The following is a 17,037-nucleotide window of genomic DNA, read 5'->3' as shown; positions in this document are numbered from 1 at the left end:
TAGGCTTGTTACCTAAGGAAGTGAGCTCTGGATAGATGCACTGAGTGCCTGCCTCTTCCCCTGTAGCCTTAAACCCACCGGCTGCTTCAGCTCAAACTCATCAAAGAAGGACAAATTCCCCGTGTCCTTTAAAAGCCCCTTGCTGTTGCAATGTGGTGTTTGAGGGGGGGTGGGGTGGGCACTGACTGGGGAGGCGGCTTTGGGCCTTAAAAGCACCTCCAGCAGCTGGGTTGAATTTTTACCTCCCATTTTGGTGGGTGCTTGAGGTGCTTTATGCTGTCATAAGCACCCGGCTCCTAAGCGTGCCCTGGGGTTGTGGCTGCCCCAGCTCAGGCAGAAGCTGCCCTGCTCCTTGCTTGGCTGCTGCAGCAGGTACTGGGGGCTGGGAAAGTGCTGGCAGGGCAGGGACTGGGAGGTATAAAAATGGGGATGGGTAAGGTGGGACTGCAGGGAGACAGCAGGGAATGATGAACTGGGGAGATTGGCAGCACAGTGGGTAGAGCAGGTACTGGAAGGGGAAAGCAAGGGCTGCCTGCGCCCAGCACCCAGCTCTTGCAGGGGGTGAGGCTGTGGTTCTGCGAAGGAGTACTGTGCCTCACACTTTTTTTTTTTAATTATTTTTGTGTGTGTGTGCGTGAAGCAAGACTAATTGCACCGAGTAAGGGAGAGGGTTGTGGAAAACTGTGTGTGCCAGGGTAACTAGAGCTCAGCTAGCTTGTGTATGGACGACGCTGGGGGGGCTGGGGGCTTACATCTATCTCATCAACTCTTAATTCTGGTGTTTTCTTTAAAATGCATGATTTTGCAACCTGCCCGGTGCTACTCAGAAGCGGTGAGCTCTGTGGGAAGCACTACTACTCAAAGCCAGCTTCGAGCCGTTGCAGCCAGGTTCCCGGGGGCTGTGGGAGCCCCCCGCAGCCCGGTGGGGGGTGCGAGCCGCCGGCTCTGCCCTCCGGTCGCTGCGGTGACGCCGTGTTTGCTGGCAGCGAGCAGCTTCCTGCAATAAAGCTCCTGGCCTGGGTGCCCCTGGGAAGGGGGGAGGGAAAAAAAAAGGGGTGGGGGTGTGGGGGGGGAGTTTTGGCCACTTAGCATCATGTGATGCAACTTTTTTTGGTTGGTTTTGTACCCCTTCCCCCCGTGCTCGGTGGGAAAAATGGATGTTTTTCTAAAGGAAATCCTGGAGCCTTCGGAGCAGGACGTGTTTGATGACTTGACGCGGATGGAAACACTTTCCAGCGACACCTTCAGCAGCCTGTGCGCAGGTAAGGGCTGCCCAGGGTGGGTGCCCTGTGCCGGGGTGATGGGCAGGGATGGAGGAAGCTGGAGGATGATGCCCTCTGTGCGCACAGCCAGCACGGGCATTGCCCTCGTGCGGGCATCCTGCAAAAACGTTGGGGTTGCTTATTTTCTTATTCATAAGCTTAAATATCCCTTGGGTTGACATTTAAACGTGGCTGGAGAAATCCTGGTGAGGCAGCACCCCGCTGCCTGTGGCTGGCCAGGCTGGGCTGTTGCGCTGGGAACCTGGGGCTGTGTTGGGCTGAATGTGACCATTTAATGGTGTGTTTGAACTGGGTTGGTTCTGCGGGTTGAGCTGGGGTCAGCGCTCGAGGTGCGAGGCCTCCAGCGCTGGGGGAAACTTCCAGCTCACCCTGGATCTTTGCAGTGAAGTTGGGAGTTCCCTCCTTAGGAGATGTGTGATGCGTTCCCTGAAATACCTGAAAATACTAGGATTTTTGTTATGGGCAGCTCAGCAGAAAACAGTGAAGAAAACTTAAATTAAGTTGCCTGTGGCAGGTTGCTTCCCCGGGTGTAAACTCCCTTCTCACTGATGCCCAGCAATTGAGTTTGATTAGTGGCTAATTGCAGTCCTTAGTGGCTCGTTTAAGGCTTCAATTCACTGCCTGGGCAATGTCAAGCTGGTGGTGGGGCCAGGGAGAATTTGCAGTAGGTAACATAAAAATGATTTTCTGTGTAGCTTGGTGTGGGACATGTAGCATGAGATGTGGTAATCATTAAACTTCGTGTGTTTTAACCAGCCTCTGCAGGGGCGTTAAGAGCGGGCCTGCGGGTGTGTAACAAACAAGTTAAGTATTGATGGGGTCTACAGGATAATTTTTGGTGCTTTGCACTTCCCTGGATCTTTTCTACTTTCTTGCAGTTATGTATTTGCATGTACCTGGTACATCACTACCTGCTCTTGGACTTGTACCTGGGGGTGAGGATGTGCAGGTAGAGGAGAGATGCTCTTACAGCTAAGAGGGTGCCTGATGCTGCAGGTGACCCTTGCTGTGCCACAGCCTTGTGGTGTGATTTCTGACAGATCTCCAGCTCTCCCTAGCTCTTGGGACCTTCCTATGACATCTTCTGTCATCTCTCTGGGTAGTGACCTCCCTGTGTGATCTCCTGCTGTGTGTGTGCAGCCCCCACATGCCAAATGCAAAAGCAGGGCTGCTGGCCTGCTTGTTTTCCAAGCAGGGGTTAGCACAGCTGGAGAGGTTGGTATTTTGGATTAAAAAATTGGATTAAAAAATTAGGTGCCGTTTTCTCTGCCTGCAGACAAATGGGTATGCAGTTGCTCCATATAGCTGTACTCTCTCATTAATTCACAAATAGCTGGGGTATTCTTTTTGAATGGGTCCTTCAAATAAAGTTTCAAGATCATGCAAACAAAGTAGGAAGTAGCTGGATGATGGTGCTTAGATGGCCCATAATTACCTTTGCGTAGGGCTGGGAGCTGGATTGATGCCCGTGCGCCTTGGTCAGGACAGCAAGCTTCTCTGTGCCACCTCTATAAAATGGGAGCAGTAGAATTTCTGCACTTGTGTATCCCGTGGATAGGCTGTGGAAGGCAAATAGCTCAAGGAGCTGTAATCAGCTCTTGGATTACCTTTTGGTGGCTTGGGCACTGCAGGTGACATGTCCCTGGGTGCTGTACTGAGATGCCCCTTCTCAGCTCTGGGACACTGCGGTGGTCCTTGCAGCGGTCCGGGCCACCCGTGATGCTGCAGCACAGATGGCTCTGCACCCCCAGGGCTCCCTGCACCTGCGTGGCTGCTCCAGAGCTGAAGCCACTGCAGCTGGCTGATGGCACGAGCCCTGCCCCGTGGTTTGGGGGTCCCTGCCTTGTGCTTGCCATCCTGAAGGGGATCAGTTGTTTTTCATCAGCACTAATGTGTGACCCTGCAACAGCATGGGCTCAGGGAGGGTTCAGGCTGTCCTGAAGCTAGACAACTTGCCGAGGCGCAGTCCTGCTCCAGACATCTTGTGGTGGGTGGGACTGGCTCCTTGTTGACCACTTATTTCCCCTGGTTCCTCCAGCCCTGTCCACGCACCAGCCTGCAGATGTTTCTGTTGCCACCCAGGTGGAAGGGTTGTGACAACACTGCCTGCTGTGCTCGGGCTGTGGACGGCAGAGATGCTGCTGTGGGGAAAGGATGCTCGCTGTGGCTCTGCTCGTTTTTTACTTGGTGACGTTAAGCTGCTTTAGAGCCCTGCTGCATGGGTGGGGATCACAGCTGCTCCACTTGTAGCTTTTATTTTGTAGACTTGCTTTGTCCCGAGGGATGAGGTGTGTTTCTTGGGGAGCTGCTTTTTACTCCACTCTGCCAAGTTTTGCTGGGGTCATCGATCAGCGGTGCCGGAGGAGACAAATGGCATGTGCTGTATGGAGACAGGCAGGCAGATGTATATGTTATGTGTTTGGAGCCTTGCCCAGGGGAACATGGAAAGCAGATGTTGCATCGGTGACCTGCTGGATAAGCCATGGGCTGTCGCTTCCTCCTGTGCCTCTGTGGTCTGGCCTGGACGGAGCTGGAGCGAGTTAGCTCTGGAGGCGCGGGTGAGTTCAGCACAGCCCTGGCTGGTTCAGCTGGCAGAAGTGTCTGTTCGTTTTAAGGGTTGTATAGCAGAAAAACAGATCCAGAAGTCATGTGAAATAGGAATTGAAACATGATCAAAAAATTGAGATGCTTTGACGACTTTTCTCTATTTTTAAGGTCGTGTGGAGTCTGCTCTAAGTTATCTGGGGTGACTGGTGCCAGCTGGAAGTGGCTGGGGTGTTGGGTGCTCCTCTGATAGTCTGTCCTGACCATCCAGAGCCACCCCCACTGCCTTGTTAGACACCACTTGGGGCCAGCATCAGTTATCAACACTTAGGAGCCAGCCTCTGGTCCATCTACTAGTCATCTTCTCCATCTATCCACAGAGCTGGACAAGAGCTGAGGGTTTGGGCCAGATCTTCACGTAAACTTGAACTTCAGACCCGAATGGGTGAGATCCTTGGCTGGGCTCCACAAACTTCGATGTCCACTAACAAAACAGCAGGAGATGCCACACTTTTTTTCCTTTGTATGGTCCTCTGTGTCACCTAATGCTCCTTCACTAGACACTGATAACTAAGCAGTAAGGGTAGTATCTTGCTCTGGGCTATGAAAAGCTGCCTAAGTGAATTTTGCATGGGGCCATGCTGCAGTCTGGGCTGCTGCGTTGCCTGGGCGTGCTGGCAGTGTTTCTAGGGGTGTGTGGTGTGTAAGGGCTGCTTTGCACGCAGGACAGCAGTACTTGCTGTGGCTGCTGCCCTGAGCATCCCAGCTGCGCTTGTTCCAGCGCAAATACGCAGCGCTGGCCCCAGGGTGTGCCAAAACAGGGGTGCAGCCTGTGTCTGCTGGCTGCCTGGGAATAGCGTTGGGGTTTGGGTCCCCACTGCCTTCATCTGCTGGCCTCAGGGCATGAATATAACAGGAGGAGCTGGTAAAACTGGACAAAGAAACCTTTGCCTTCCCAGAACATGAGATCTAACAGTTCCAAGTGTGCAGGGACCTGGGGTGTGCGTACAGCCCAGCCAGGCTGGTGCTGGTGTGGGGCAGCATGGGTCCCGGTGCTGGCTCTGGGCACTGCTGCTGTGTCTGCCTCGGTGGGGTGTGACATTCCTCCCAGCTCTGTCTGGTCCTGGCCGCAGCTCCGATGTGGCAAGCGAATGGTTTGCAGAATAGGGAGGTGTCTGTCAGCCTGCTGGCTTTCTGCATCCTGGAGTTTCTTTGCTCCTTAAAAAAAATAATTAAGGAATTAATTTTAGTCTTGCCTGTAGGCTCTGCTGTTAAATTTACAAAGGGGTTTGATAATGCATAGCTGGAGAGAGGAGGCAAAAAACCTGCTACAGTGGAGGCATGAGCAGTTTTGCTGAGAAGGGAAACTTCATAGTAGTGGAGTGATTTTTTTTTTTTTTTTTTTTTTTTTTTTTTTATTCCCCCCCCGCGTTTGGAGTGGGGAGCAGCACGACTGTGAAATACATGCTAGCGAAGATGTTTCGAGGGACTTGTCCCTTTTCTGCTCTAGGCCATATGTGCAGCTGGAACAGCCTCAGCCCTGGCTGACTTTCCGGGCAGCTTGGGAAAACTAGTTGGATCCAAATGCCCTGATTTGGCCCCTCTGAACATGGAGTATGTCAAGTCCAACGGGTGATCCGGGGAACCAAATGCCGCTTGTCTCGGGCTGCATCCCACAGGTGATGGGCTGGGTGTGCCTGGTGGCTCAGAAGGGACCGGGCTCTGGAAGCCCAGCATCTTGGGGGGCTTAATGTTTTGCTAAGGAAACTCCAACCCAGGGTGTGTCATGGTTGGCAACACAAATCTCTGGAAGCTTTTGGAAATAGTCATCTGTACTTCATTTGAGGGTGGTGGGTTTTTTTGGTGGTTTTTTTTTTTTTTTTTTTTTTTTGGAATCAACCAGCTTTAGGAAGCATTTATCTGAAAAATCCCTTTCCTACCAGCTCAGGGAAAGGGCAGCTTTGTGGGGCACTTGCTATAGCAGCTCCTTGCTTCTGTTTTTGGCTTTTACCCTCTTTCTTTGCACCTCTGGGAAGATTTGTGTTCTGATTTTCACTTTCATTTTCTATGCAACGGAGATAATGGCAGAAGCAAGCAGATGGTGTTGAAAGCTGAAGAGAGCGCGCTGCGGAAGGCTGAGCTGTTCTCCAGGGTCAGCTACAGAAATTTCAAGTAATATTTTCTTGATCAGAGCTTAAGGAAAAGAATGCTGGAAGTGATTGATTCAGTGATGAGCACTTTTGTTTCTGAAGCAACTTGTGTTTCTTTGGTGTTGGTTTCCCTTGGAAATCATATCAAAGGCTTCCTTGCAGGAATGTGTGAGGAATGCAGGAAACTTGCCAACAAATACCTTGGGAATACTTGTAGAAAAGCAGTGAGCAACTTCTTTTAAACTGTGGGTGACTGATCTGAAGGCTTCAATGTGAGAGCGTGTGTGTCCTGCTGGGACCTCTGTCCCTGCTGAGCAGCTGCCTGGTGGCCCCTGTCACACCAGATGGGTCCAGGGCTGAGTCCTGCTGATGGAGCAGCCTGGGTGCAGCAACTCATCTGCAGAAAAGGATTGACATCTTCCCTGGCAGTTGCTCTAAATTGCCACACAGCTCTTTGGATCATTTTGGATGTGCTCATTATGTTTATGTGGCACTGTTGGCCAGCCCTAGCAGTGTGTCCATCAAGTCTGTGTGTATGTCTGGGGAGTGTGTGAGCACTCTTAGGTGACCTCCTTCTCACTTAGTCATCTCATGACCTTCAGACCTAAATCTTTTTTTTTTTTTCCTTATCCATGTATTTCCACAGTTTTCAGAAAGCTGCCACCATCTAAAAGGCACAAAAAGGTTGCTCTACAGCTACAAAACTGTGGAGGTGGTGTGCACTGATTCGGTGTGTCCTGGTTCACAGATGCTGGTGAAGGTCTCCTTGGGACTAGATATGTTCTTCTGGGAAAAACCTGTGCCCGATCTCCAGTTTATGGTTAAAAGCAATGCTGAGTGGCATTGACTTAAGAGCCAAATGCCTAAAAGCTTGACCATGTGTCACTAAAGTGGTTGGGGGCTTAGTCATGGGCTTTGCAGAGCGTCAAGATCAGGCGTGCTTTGGGTTTGTTCATAGGGCTCAGAGCTGTGAAGGATGGTCCTCGGAGCTGGGCTCCACGGGAGCCTCAGTCAAAGCCAGACCTGGTCTCTGTAGGAGAGCAGGGATCCACTGGTAACAGGGAAGTCTCTATTTGTGGAAAGTCATCAGACTTCTATAGGTTTGTGTACGTGCTTACCAAGCCAAAGGTAAGCAGCACAAGCAGACCCTGTGTCCTGAGAGAATGTTTGGTTTGGCTCTTCATGGCTTGTCCGTGGGACTCTGTGAGCACTGCTTTTCCGGTGAGATGTGGTCAAAAATGGGGAGAACCTCCTGTGCCGAGTGAAACTGTTAGTTGCCAGAAAGTTATCCCAGATGGCAGGTATGGGAAGGGTCACAAGAGTGGTGACATGAGTGCTTTGACTCTTTTCCTTGTCAGAGCTGTTCACAGCTGCATTGGCTAAAACCGGCTTCCCGGCTCTGGGTCACGAAGGAGAGGTTGGGTTAGAGAAGGGCTGCTCAACCACAGGAGCCAGTTCTCTCGGGGGTCCTTCTGTTATGCTGCTGTGGCATTCTTGGGGGATGTGTGGGCCTGTATTTTGTCCTTCAAGATAACTAAATTGTTCTGTGGTGCACGGCATCCCTCAGGTCCGCTCAGGCCAGGGGCTTGCTAACAAGTGGGAAAATGAAGCAATCAAGAGGCTGCTTCAAGTGACCTCAGTCACCTTGGTCATTCCAGAGGCTCCCTGAAAGACACAAATCCCACCGTAACTCAGCAACCACAACTACTTGAGGGATTTTCTTTCCTGGACTTGTGAAACCTTTATCCCTGTGTGCAGACTGCTGCTCCTGCAGAAGCATCGCAGGCTGCAGGGCAGGGGGAAGCTGCATTGGGGGGGAAATGAAAACAGAAGCAAGAATCTGTTGTAGCTAAAGCACTTCAGAAAGTCATTTGAGTAAATAAATATGACAATCCATGGGGATAAACTAAGCCGTGCAAGAGGGGTCTCGCTGCTTGCATGCACTGGCCCCTTCCTGGGTTATATTTGGTGGCGGGTCCCTGCAGGGTTTCCTTTTATGCCCTTGCCTTTGTTCTGCTCTTGCTTGTTTAGGGCTGAGGGACTGGGAAGCTCCACCTCGGGTCATCCTGGGTTTCCTAAGGGCGGGCCAGGGGGATGTTCTCTTCCCCTGGAAGATTAATTGTACAAACCCAGTATTTCTGTTCTCCGGACTGATTTGGCTGGATACTGAACATTCCCGCCTCTCATTTTTAGCGTGGCAGGCGGGTGTCACAGCCTTGCAGCATCTTCCTGCTAAAAACAGATGCTATTTCAGCCCGTGGGTCATGTTGCATGCTGCATCCAGAACAGCTTGTGGACAGAAAAGTGTGTGCACACACCCTGCTCCTCTGAACGGCATCTCTGGGGAATGCAGGGCATGGCATGGATGTGCCCTGAGCTCTCATAACAGGCACGTTTAAGGTAGTTGGGTGGTGACATGAGCTTGTCCATCCACTGCTACTCCGTTTCAAAGGGACAGGTTGCTCATGAAGGGCTGGAGTTTGCAACCCTGGGTCCAGCGAAGCCAAAAGCAGGGCTTGGGCATCACTGGGGCAAGGATTTTTGTGTACAAAGCAATCCTGCTGGCTTGGAGTTGTGGAGATATTTGGGCAATAACTTGTCTTGTGGGTCTCAAGCTGGAGCAAAGTGCTGCTCGGTGGGAGGCAGTCTGGGGCTGTGCGAAACCCCAGCCAGGAGCAAAGGCACATCGGGGTGCAAGGGCTGATGCAGCACCCTGTGGCAGGAATGCCGTTTTTGAGGCATGCTGTCACTTCTTGGGCTGGCAGAGCAGCCCAGTTGCTGATCGGTAGAGCTGGCTGGGAAATGTTTTCTTGTACTAAGGGGAGTTTAATGACAAAATGAAAACAAACGGTGCAAATTCTCCATTTTGAGAGGCCATTTTAACTAAAAGGCAAAGTTGTCTGTTCTCTTGCCTGATCAGGTTTTTAATGCAAAGTGGATACTTTCCAGATGGAGTTCTTAATCTTGTCAAACAGTCAACAGCTCTGAAAAGCAGATTTATTCCAGCAAAATAGTTTCTAGCTGAAGCTTTTCCCCTCCCAACTCATTTTCAGCCAGCTTAACTCGTTGTTGAGATTGGATGTTGCCTGATGTGAATGCCTTTGTACAAAAAAAAAAAAAAAAAAATCTTTTTTCTGTGATTAAAGAGTGGGATGTTAAAGCAGAAAAAACAGTGTCTCCATCCTCAGGGTTATTAAAAATCTGACCAGACAGTCCTGAGCAACCTGCTGCTGCTGACCCTGCTGTAGGGAGATGGGTTGGAGTAGAAGATCTCCAATGGTGCCTCCAGCCTCAGCAGTTCTGTGAGCCGCTGCAAATAAAGTGATGTGCTTAAGGCTTAGGAGCTGCCTGTGAAAGGAAAGTACTGGAAACCGCAGAGGCTTGACCTCTTGCTCAGTGAAATTCCTTCTGGCCACTGCTAGACACAGTGGCTTGCAAGCAGAGTTCTTCATGGTACTTCCAAAAGTCTGGAAAAAAGTGGATCGTCATACAGCAAGGTCAGATGTGTGGCAGAGGCTGGGGTCTGTTGGCTAAACATGGACCTTGCTTCAGATTGCTTCCAGGCTGGGCAGGCAGGGAAGGGAGGTGAAAGCCTGGATGAATGCTCTGTCTCCTGCTTCTAGCCACAGGGGTGTGGAGAAGCTGACTTGCACGGCTCTGCCTTCCAGCTGAGGCAGTGTCTGGAGTGCTGTGTTCAGTGCTGGGCTCCCCAGTTTGAGAGAGATGGGGAACTACAGGGGAGAGGCCAGTGGAGGCTACAGAGGTGATCTGGGGACTGGAGCATCTCCCTTTGAGGAAGGGCTGGGGGAGCTGGGGCTGTTTAGCCTGGAGGGGAGAAGACTGGGAGGGGACCTTGTCACTGTCCACAAATACCTTAAGAGGACGGGGACGGGCTCTTTCCAGTGGTGCCCAGTGACAGGACAAGGGGCACAAACTGCAGCGCAGGAAGCTCCAGCTGAATATGGGGAAGAACTTCTTCACCTTGAGGGTGGCAGAGCCCTGGCACAGGCTGCCCAGAGAGGCTGTGGGGTCTCCTTCGCTGGAGACATTCAAACCCGCCTGGACGTGGCTCTGTGCAGCATCTCTAGGAGAGCTGCTGCAGCAGGGGGGTGGGCTGGGTGGGCTCCAGAGGTGCCTTCCAGCCCCGGCTGTTCTGTGAAACCCATGGAAGAGTAGCTCCATCTCTTGGTCCCCATCTGATGGAAAGTGCACAGCTGCACGAGGCTCCTTCCTCTTTGAGATGAATTTATATCCCAGCACCCTGACCAGCCAGCGGGCTGCTTGCAGTAGCTCAGCCCACTGCCCGGGTACCAGACTGTCCCTGTCAGTGTAGGACTGCGGGGCACCTCATGCCACCTTCAGTGCCATGTCCTGGTTGTGTGATAATAGCAGCCAACACCACCGAAGGGTGGTTGCTAGCTGACATGGATGGAAGCATTCCCTTTAGGGAAAGGTGGCGTCTCCTCCAGCCCCTCTGGGAGCAAGCCAGTATCACCCTGGCTCTTGGACCAGGCTGCTGGGTGACAAAGGAGATGGTTTGTGTGTTTGAGCTGATCTTCTCTGTCCAGCATGCAAGTGAGAAACCATTTGGGGTGAGAAATGAGGGTGTCTATTCAAATGGATGTTGGAGAGGGTTTCTCCAGCAATGGATGTTGGAGAGGGTTTCTCCAGCAATGGATGTTGGAGAGGGTTTCTCCAGCAATGGATGTTGGAGAGGGTTTCTCCAGCAACGGATGTTGGAGAGGGTTTCTCCAGCAGCCACTCGACGGCTGTTAGTGGGGACTTGCCAGGGCAGCATTTGAGCCGCTGCTGAACCGTTCAGTGTGAATGATCTGAGCTCTCCTCATCTAGCTCAGAGTGCTCCAGCCAGCACAGAGGTGATTGCTGAGGTTATCAAGTGGAACTTGGAATCTGGGCTCAAGCCACCCCGGGAGTCTTGCACCATCCTTCCTAGACTGCTACATGTGTGCCGTCTTTTACTCTTGTGTTTGGCTGAGTCATGTTATAGTGTGTCACCGTAAAGGGGAAATATGTGGCTTCCCTGAGTAATCTGCTTCCTCTCTGTGAAACTGTTGGGACTACAGATAGTAAAATAAGGAGGACGGTGCAGGGAGGGGGAGAAGGCAGGAGCCCAGAGCATCCTCCTTGTTCCCCTGCGATGCAGGAACAGTCACAAGCCCACCGATGCTCAAGTTAACTTATGGCTATATTTTAAATGACAAAAGGGCACCACTAAGCACCTGGGTGGACCCCTTGGAATTGCCTGTACTTCCCTGGTGTGCTTCACAGATGTGGAATACACATGGATCCATCCAGGATTTTTTCACAGGGAAGGTAGCCTGAATTTAATTGGCCAGACAGACCTAACTGTGGCTGTGGCAGTAGATAACTGAGTGAGCGTCAGTAAAAATGACTCTTCAGTAGTTACTGTTGGCCGCCAGCAGGATCTTGCCTATCAAGTTAAGTTTACTGCAGAGGCTAATAGCACAGTAATTAAGGTAAAACAAATATTAGCTTGAAGCTGTGCCTGCAACTTGAATCACATAGCTCTACTTTTGATGTAAGGCTTGATTGGAAAACCTTGTGTTTAATTTGTGTTGCGTTAGGCTGATGGCAGCTGGTTTTGTGGGCTGAATTTGAGCCAGATCTGCTGCTGTCATAAAGTCCTGGCTCCGCTAATGCCGTGCTGATTTATGCTGGGGGAGAACCTGGGCCAAGTCTCTTTGCTGTGTTGCTGTAACCTGTATTGTTCAGGCATTTGCTGGGGTGTTGTTTGAGGACAACCAAATAGCAAGGAGGCTGTGAGGAGGGAGAAAGTAGTTTGTGTTTTTTTTTTTTTTTTTTTTTTTTTCTTCCTGTGGGTCAGTGTTTTTATTTTTCTGTTATGGACAGGCCTGTCTGTGAAGGAGGCCAGGTCTGTGCTTGGATTTGAAGTTTTGTTTTGCCTCAGCATCTCCCTGTACCTAAATCTGTGTTAAATGTGGGAGAAAATGTCCGGGGCAAGAAGATGCCTCTCTTCACTGTAGCAAAAACATACTTGGTTCTCCTGTAGGACACAGATGCAGAGATGCTCGGGGTGGGCAGCTCCCAGGGGAGGAGGTAGAAAGGACCTCTGGGAGCAGCAGTGCATGCCCTGGGGCTTGCTGCACTCCTCCACAGCAGCAGTTTCATCCCTCCTATTTACTACCCGAGGAGCAGGGTGACGTTGGCTCTAGTTATGCCCGAGACTCTCCTTGTGCAGCTTGCCTGCTTGCGTGGCAGCCTCTTCAGCCTTGGCAGAGCCAGGCTGCACAAGGTCATGAGCAGGTGTGAGGTTTGCAAACATCCTTCTGAGCTGGGTCTGAGCTGTTTCCGTGAAGTCCATTCTCATCTGTAGAAGATCCTGGTCTGCAGTCCCATCTCAGCTTTATGCTCAGTCTCCGGATTCAGAGCATTAGCTCTCAAGTTGTCTCATCCCATGGCGCATCCTGGACTTCAACTCAGCTATATGTGGTGTAGCTCTTCCGGAGGCAGCAAAGGGTTTGGTGCAACGTGGGTTTGGTGCAGGACCCTGTGCACGTGCTGTTGGATGATGAAACTAAGTGGGCTCCTGCAGAGTGCTGTTGGAGATCCTGGCCTGGAGAGCTGCCTGGGAGGTGCAGACCCCTACCTGGGTTTGGGAGTTGGCTTGCCTTCTGTCAAGTTCTACTTGGGACTTCATCCCCGTGGAGAAAGGGCAAATGGTATGTTGTGAGGGGGAAGCCCTCGCTGGGAAAAATCCTCTTTCCCTCCTGTTGAAGTCCTTAACCTGAGCACAGTGCCTTTGCAGAACTTTTCTGCTGTGGGAATAACGTGAACTTTTGACTCTTTCTGACTAATACTTAGAGCTGCTATCCCTCCCTGCCTGTGCTGCCAGCCTGGTTTCTCTCCCCTCATTTTTGTGATTTCATCTGATCCCAAATCCAGTCCTTGCTGTGTGCAGAGTCACCATGGTATGTTTTAACTACCGGCGCTGGGTTTTTTACTGCTTGTCTGAATACCAGAGGTGTTGGAGCTGTGACAGGATGCCTGGGAGGGCATTGCAGGTAAATGCATGTTGCAGCCTCCCTGGAGCAAACAACTCCATATATTTGTGCAAGAGGAGCCCTCTGCAATGTGGCTGTGACAGCAGGAAGCTCCGTGTTTGCTGCCTAAATACTGACCTGGATACTGGGGGAAGGCTGGAAGGAGTCGGTGCTGCTGGGGTCTTGTACACAAGCTGTGCTTGGAGTGGGCACCCTTGGGTGGGGCAGGACCCACATCTGTGCTCTACCCTGGCTTCAAGAGTTGGAGCATCACCACTGAGGTGCCTGTAAGCCCTGCAGAAGAGACCGGGTGTGTCTGCTGGAGAAATCTGGATGGAAAATGTTGCATTGAACTGGTCATCTTGCAGTGAAAATGACCATCCTTTCAGCGTCGTACTGGCTAATGCCTTGGGAAAATGATTACTAGGAAAAATGTGGTCATTAATTATACTTTAGCACTAAGACTCTACTTAGCTCTGATATTCCCCACTGTCAGACACCTGAAGTATAAACAACAGGGTGATGCTGGACTGAGAAAGCTTGCAATGACTTCTGGAAGTTTGTTGCTGATCAAGCAAGAGAGTGAAATTATTGGTTGGGGAGCTGGGAGGTGAACAACTTTTTTCTGGAAAGCTTTCCAAAGCAAGGCTTTTGGATGTCAGAACTAAGGCGTCCCTTGGTCACAGGGTGGCCTTACTCTGCAGTGTGCACCTTGCCACCATGTGTCCTGGAGCTGTCCCTGCTCTGGCACCTCTGGGTTACCAGCCAGAGCGCTTGGGTAGGTGCCATGGAATTCCTGGGGGATTACTTTGGAGACAACATGAGAAAGTATAACCCCACGTGACTCGAAAGCTACAAACACTGGGATTTATGGTGAGGTTTCCAGCAAGCCTACCAGAGGAGCATCCCATGCCTGTGTCATAACGTGTTGGTGGAGGAAAGAAGTGTAGGAAAACTGTGAAAGCTCCAACTCTGATGTGTGTTGTTCTGTAGCTAGGGAATGGCATCTCTAACTTCTCTGGAAAGGTTTATATGGGTGGAATTACATGTGTGATTAAGCTTTCTGGAAGATCCAGCTCACAGCAAGGTTTGCTGCATTGCTTAGTGTGAGCAGTGGGAGTCTTGCAAGACTAAAATAACTCCCCAGGCCAGCTCATTTCCAGGCAAAATCATGCTGAGTCACAAAGTGTAGCTCAAACTAATGGTCTCTACAAATGTATGTATCGTAAACTTATGAGGTATCCTGGTTCTTACTCTTAAGAGTAGAGCATCCTGTAGGGCTTCCAAGGGGCTTGCTTTAGCTGTGACTCGGATGTGTGTGGCTCTGCTGCAGTGGGTTTGTGTTTATTACCAGGGTGTTTACAAACATCAGAACTGAAAGGGGGCAGGGTGTGAGAGGCTGTAATGTGTAGGATAACACTGGGGTGCTTTTAACACAACTTGGGTGAAGTGGAAACATTGATAGCAAGCCCCCAGTCTGCTGGGGTTGGGGTCAGGCGGGTGAGACGTGACAGGGGTGGCAGGTAGGGAAATGCAGCTTAGGAGAGGATGCTTCTCTTGGGACAGATTTGTCGCCCTGGCCTCAGGAAATGGCCTGTCTGAGTTTGCTGTGGGGTGGTGATGGTGATGGCTCTTCCCTGGTAGAGCTGGGTGGTGTGGGAGGGTGAGGAGCCCCCCTTGAGGCAGCCTACCCCAGCTGGAGCCTCCTGCCAATTCTTTCCACTCCTGGTCAATCCAGCAGTGGAAAGAGACTGGAGGGGAGCCTGGACGGAGAGGGAACTGCTGCGGAGCCTCTGTTTCTGTAGAGGTTTAAGACTCTTACAGCCATCGGTGCTTTGAGGCCCCTGGAGCAGCACTGGCTGCTATCTCAGCAGTAGCTCTCTCTGCTTTGCAGTGGTCAATTGAGTTTCTCGAGCCAACAGCTGTCCCAGGCAGCTCCTCTGGAAGGTGTGGTAGGAGGTCAGATGTGGGATGTGATGTTGGCTGCATCCCTTCCCTGCCACAGACAGGTGTGCCTTAATGTTGGGCACTGGGTGGCCGGTTGGTATGCTTCTGACTTGTTCTGCCTCTTAGTGGAAATCTGTATCACATTTGTCTTTGAAATTTCATAGATTCTCTTTAGAAGATGCTTTTGGGAAGCGAAAAAGCAGACTTGATTGTACAAACATGCCTGTGTGACAAAGTGTATTTGTAAATGTGTTCTTGTATAGTTATATACATACACACCGAAAGGGTTGATAGCACTGCCAATTGTTCTGAAAGTCCATTTCTAGTAAAGGATGAAAAAATATTGCCTGGCTTTTCTGTTTGGTCACTGAGATCGGGTGTGCAATAGCAGCAGTCTCAAACAGGCACTGTGCACATCCATGAAACCTTGCAGAGCTCCCCGTCCCGTCTGTTCACATTGCAGTAGTTAGGTAGGTTGCATGTTGGTCTAATCAGCTGTGGATGCTGCTGCACGGTGGCCTGGTGTTACGGCACGCGGAAGGTGAATCTGAATTCCTCGCACTTGTTCCTTGCAGCCCTGTGCTTTGTACAGTTTGCACAAGCAAGAAACTAGTGTGTGCTGTATTGCAGGGGCATTGGGGTTTGGATGGGGCTGGGTACTGTGCTCCCGCAGGCTGTCAGGGTTTGCCCCCCCCCCCCCCCCCCCCCCCCGCCCCCAGCTTACCGAAAAAGGCACTGAAGGCATATAAACCAGGAGAAGGTTATTCACTCCCTGTTTGGGGCTAACAAAGGGTTAACTTCTGCCTGAGCTCATAGGTCAGTGTTATGGAAGTCGAGCAGTCTGGGATTTATTACGCAAACTCAAACTGGGAATTAAGAGAGCTCCAACCAGTAGGAAAGCTTTCTCGGAGGTTTGAAGAGAGGTTTCTTCTAGCTAAGCACTGATTTGAAGGGGCAATGCCAGAATTTCTTGCAGGGGCCTCCAGGAAGCAAAGGACGAACAGGCTGATCAGTCTGAACCATCCCACCAGCTCAGCGTGCAGCTTTTATTGCTCCATCATGTCTCCTGGCGGGGCTGACAAAGCGCCCATTGTTCGCCCCAGCTTCCTCCTCCGCATGCTGGGGCTGCAGCCGCTGCTCCCCATCTCCTTCCCCATGGACGAGGAGGTTAAGTCCTCCCGGAGGATGCACAGTGCCCCAGGGCATCAGATGTGTAAAACCAGCTGGAGACATGGCTCCTGGCCAGTTGCTGGGGACTGGGAAGGGCTCCTCTTGCTTCCCAGAGGTGGCTTTTTCCCGTGGCTGGGCTTCTAGGTGGTCAGGAGTTAGTGTCCATGAAAAGTCTCCTAAGCAGGGAGAAATAAAGCACGTGGAACTGTGGAGCAGGCGGCTGGGGAGGGCTGGATGGTGCTGGGGCAGGCTGTGCCCAGTGCCTTGGGGAAACAGGAGCTGGTGCTCAGTCCCAGTGGGGCTGGGACCAGTTGCCTCTCTGAAGTGCCTCCATCAGGTGTGGCTGCGGACATGCTCTATTTTTGCTTTCATCCCGCAGAGTCTCCCAGTTAACAGGGAGAACATTCTGCCAGCTCCTCCGCTGCTCCCCCTTGATGGGCGGGGGGGGGGGGGGGGGGGGTCCTCGTGCTCCACTGCCACACTAGTTTCTTGCTTGTGCAAACTGTACAAAGCACAGGGCTGCAAGGAACTAGTGCGAGGAATTCAGATTCACCTTCTGCGTGCCATAACACCAGGCCACCGTGCAGCAGCATCCACAGCTGATTAGACCAACATGCAACCTACCTAACTACTGCAATGTGAACAGACAGGATGGGGAGCTCTGCAAGGTTTCATGGATGTGCGCTCTGCTGCCAGCACTGTACAATGCTGTGCTGTTCCTGGGATCTGCCTTCTCCTCGGTGGGATTACACGCTTTCTGCTGGCATCGGGGTCATGCTCGGCGCTCGCTGCAGGAGAATGGGGGGTTTATTTTTGGTTGTCTTCAGCCTTTTGTACCAGGGCTGTGCTAAAACAGCCTTACTGCCCTGGCTGGGTGCTATGCATGTTCAGGAAGGGGAG

At 51.5% G+C, this 17,037-nt stretch overlaps 1 protein-coding gene across 1 annotated transcript in view; it reads left to right on the top strand.

Annotated features, from left to right (window-relative positions):
• Positions 1–1,271: 1,271 nt before the first annotated feature.
• TEKT3 (tektin 3) overlaps positions 1,272–17,037 on the top strand; it is an 82,614-nt gene continuing 66,848 nt past the window's right edge. Inside the window, 1 exon segment of the mRNA XM_080409993.1 lies at positions 1,272–5,999. Within this exon segment, the coding sequence (XP_080266119.1) occupies positions 5,926–5,999 (74 nt within the window). The 5' untranslated portion in view covers positions 1,272–5,925.

Source organism: Falco punctatus, assembly GCF_963210335.1.
Source record: "Falco punctatus genome assembly, chromosome: 1".
Taxonomy (NCBI): Eukaryota; Metazoa; Chordata; class Aves; order Falconiformes; family Falconidae; genus Falco; species Falco punctatus.
This window is presented reverse-complemented; position numbering and strand designations above follow the sequence as displayed.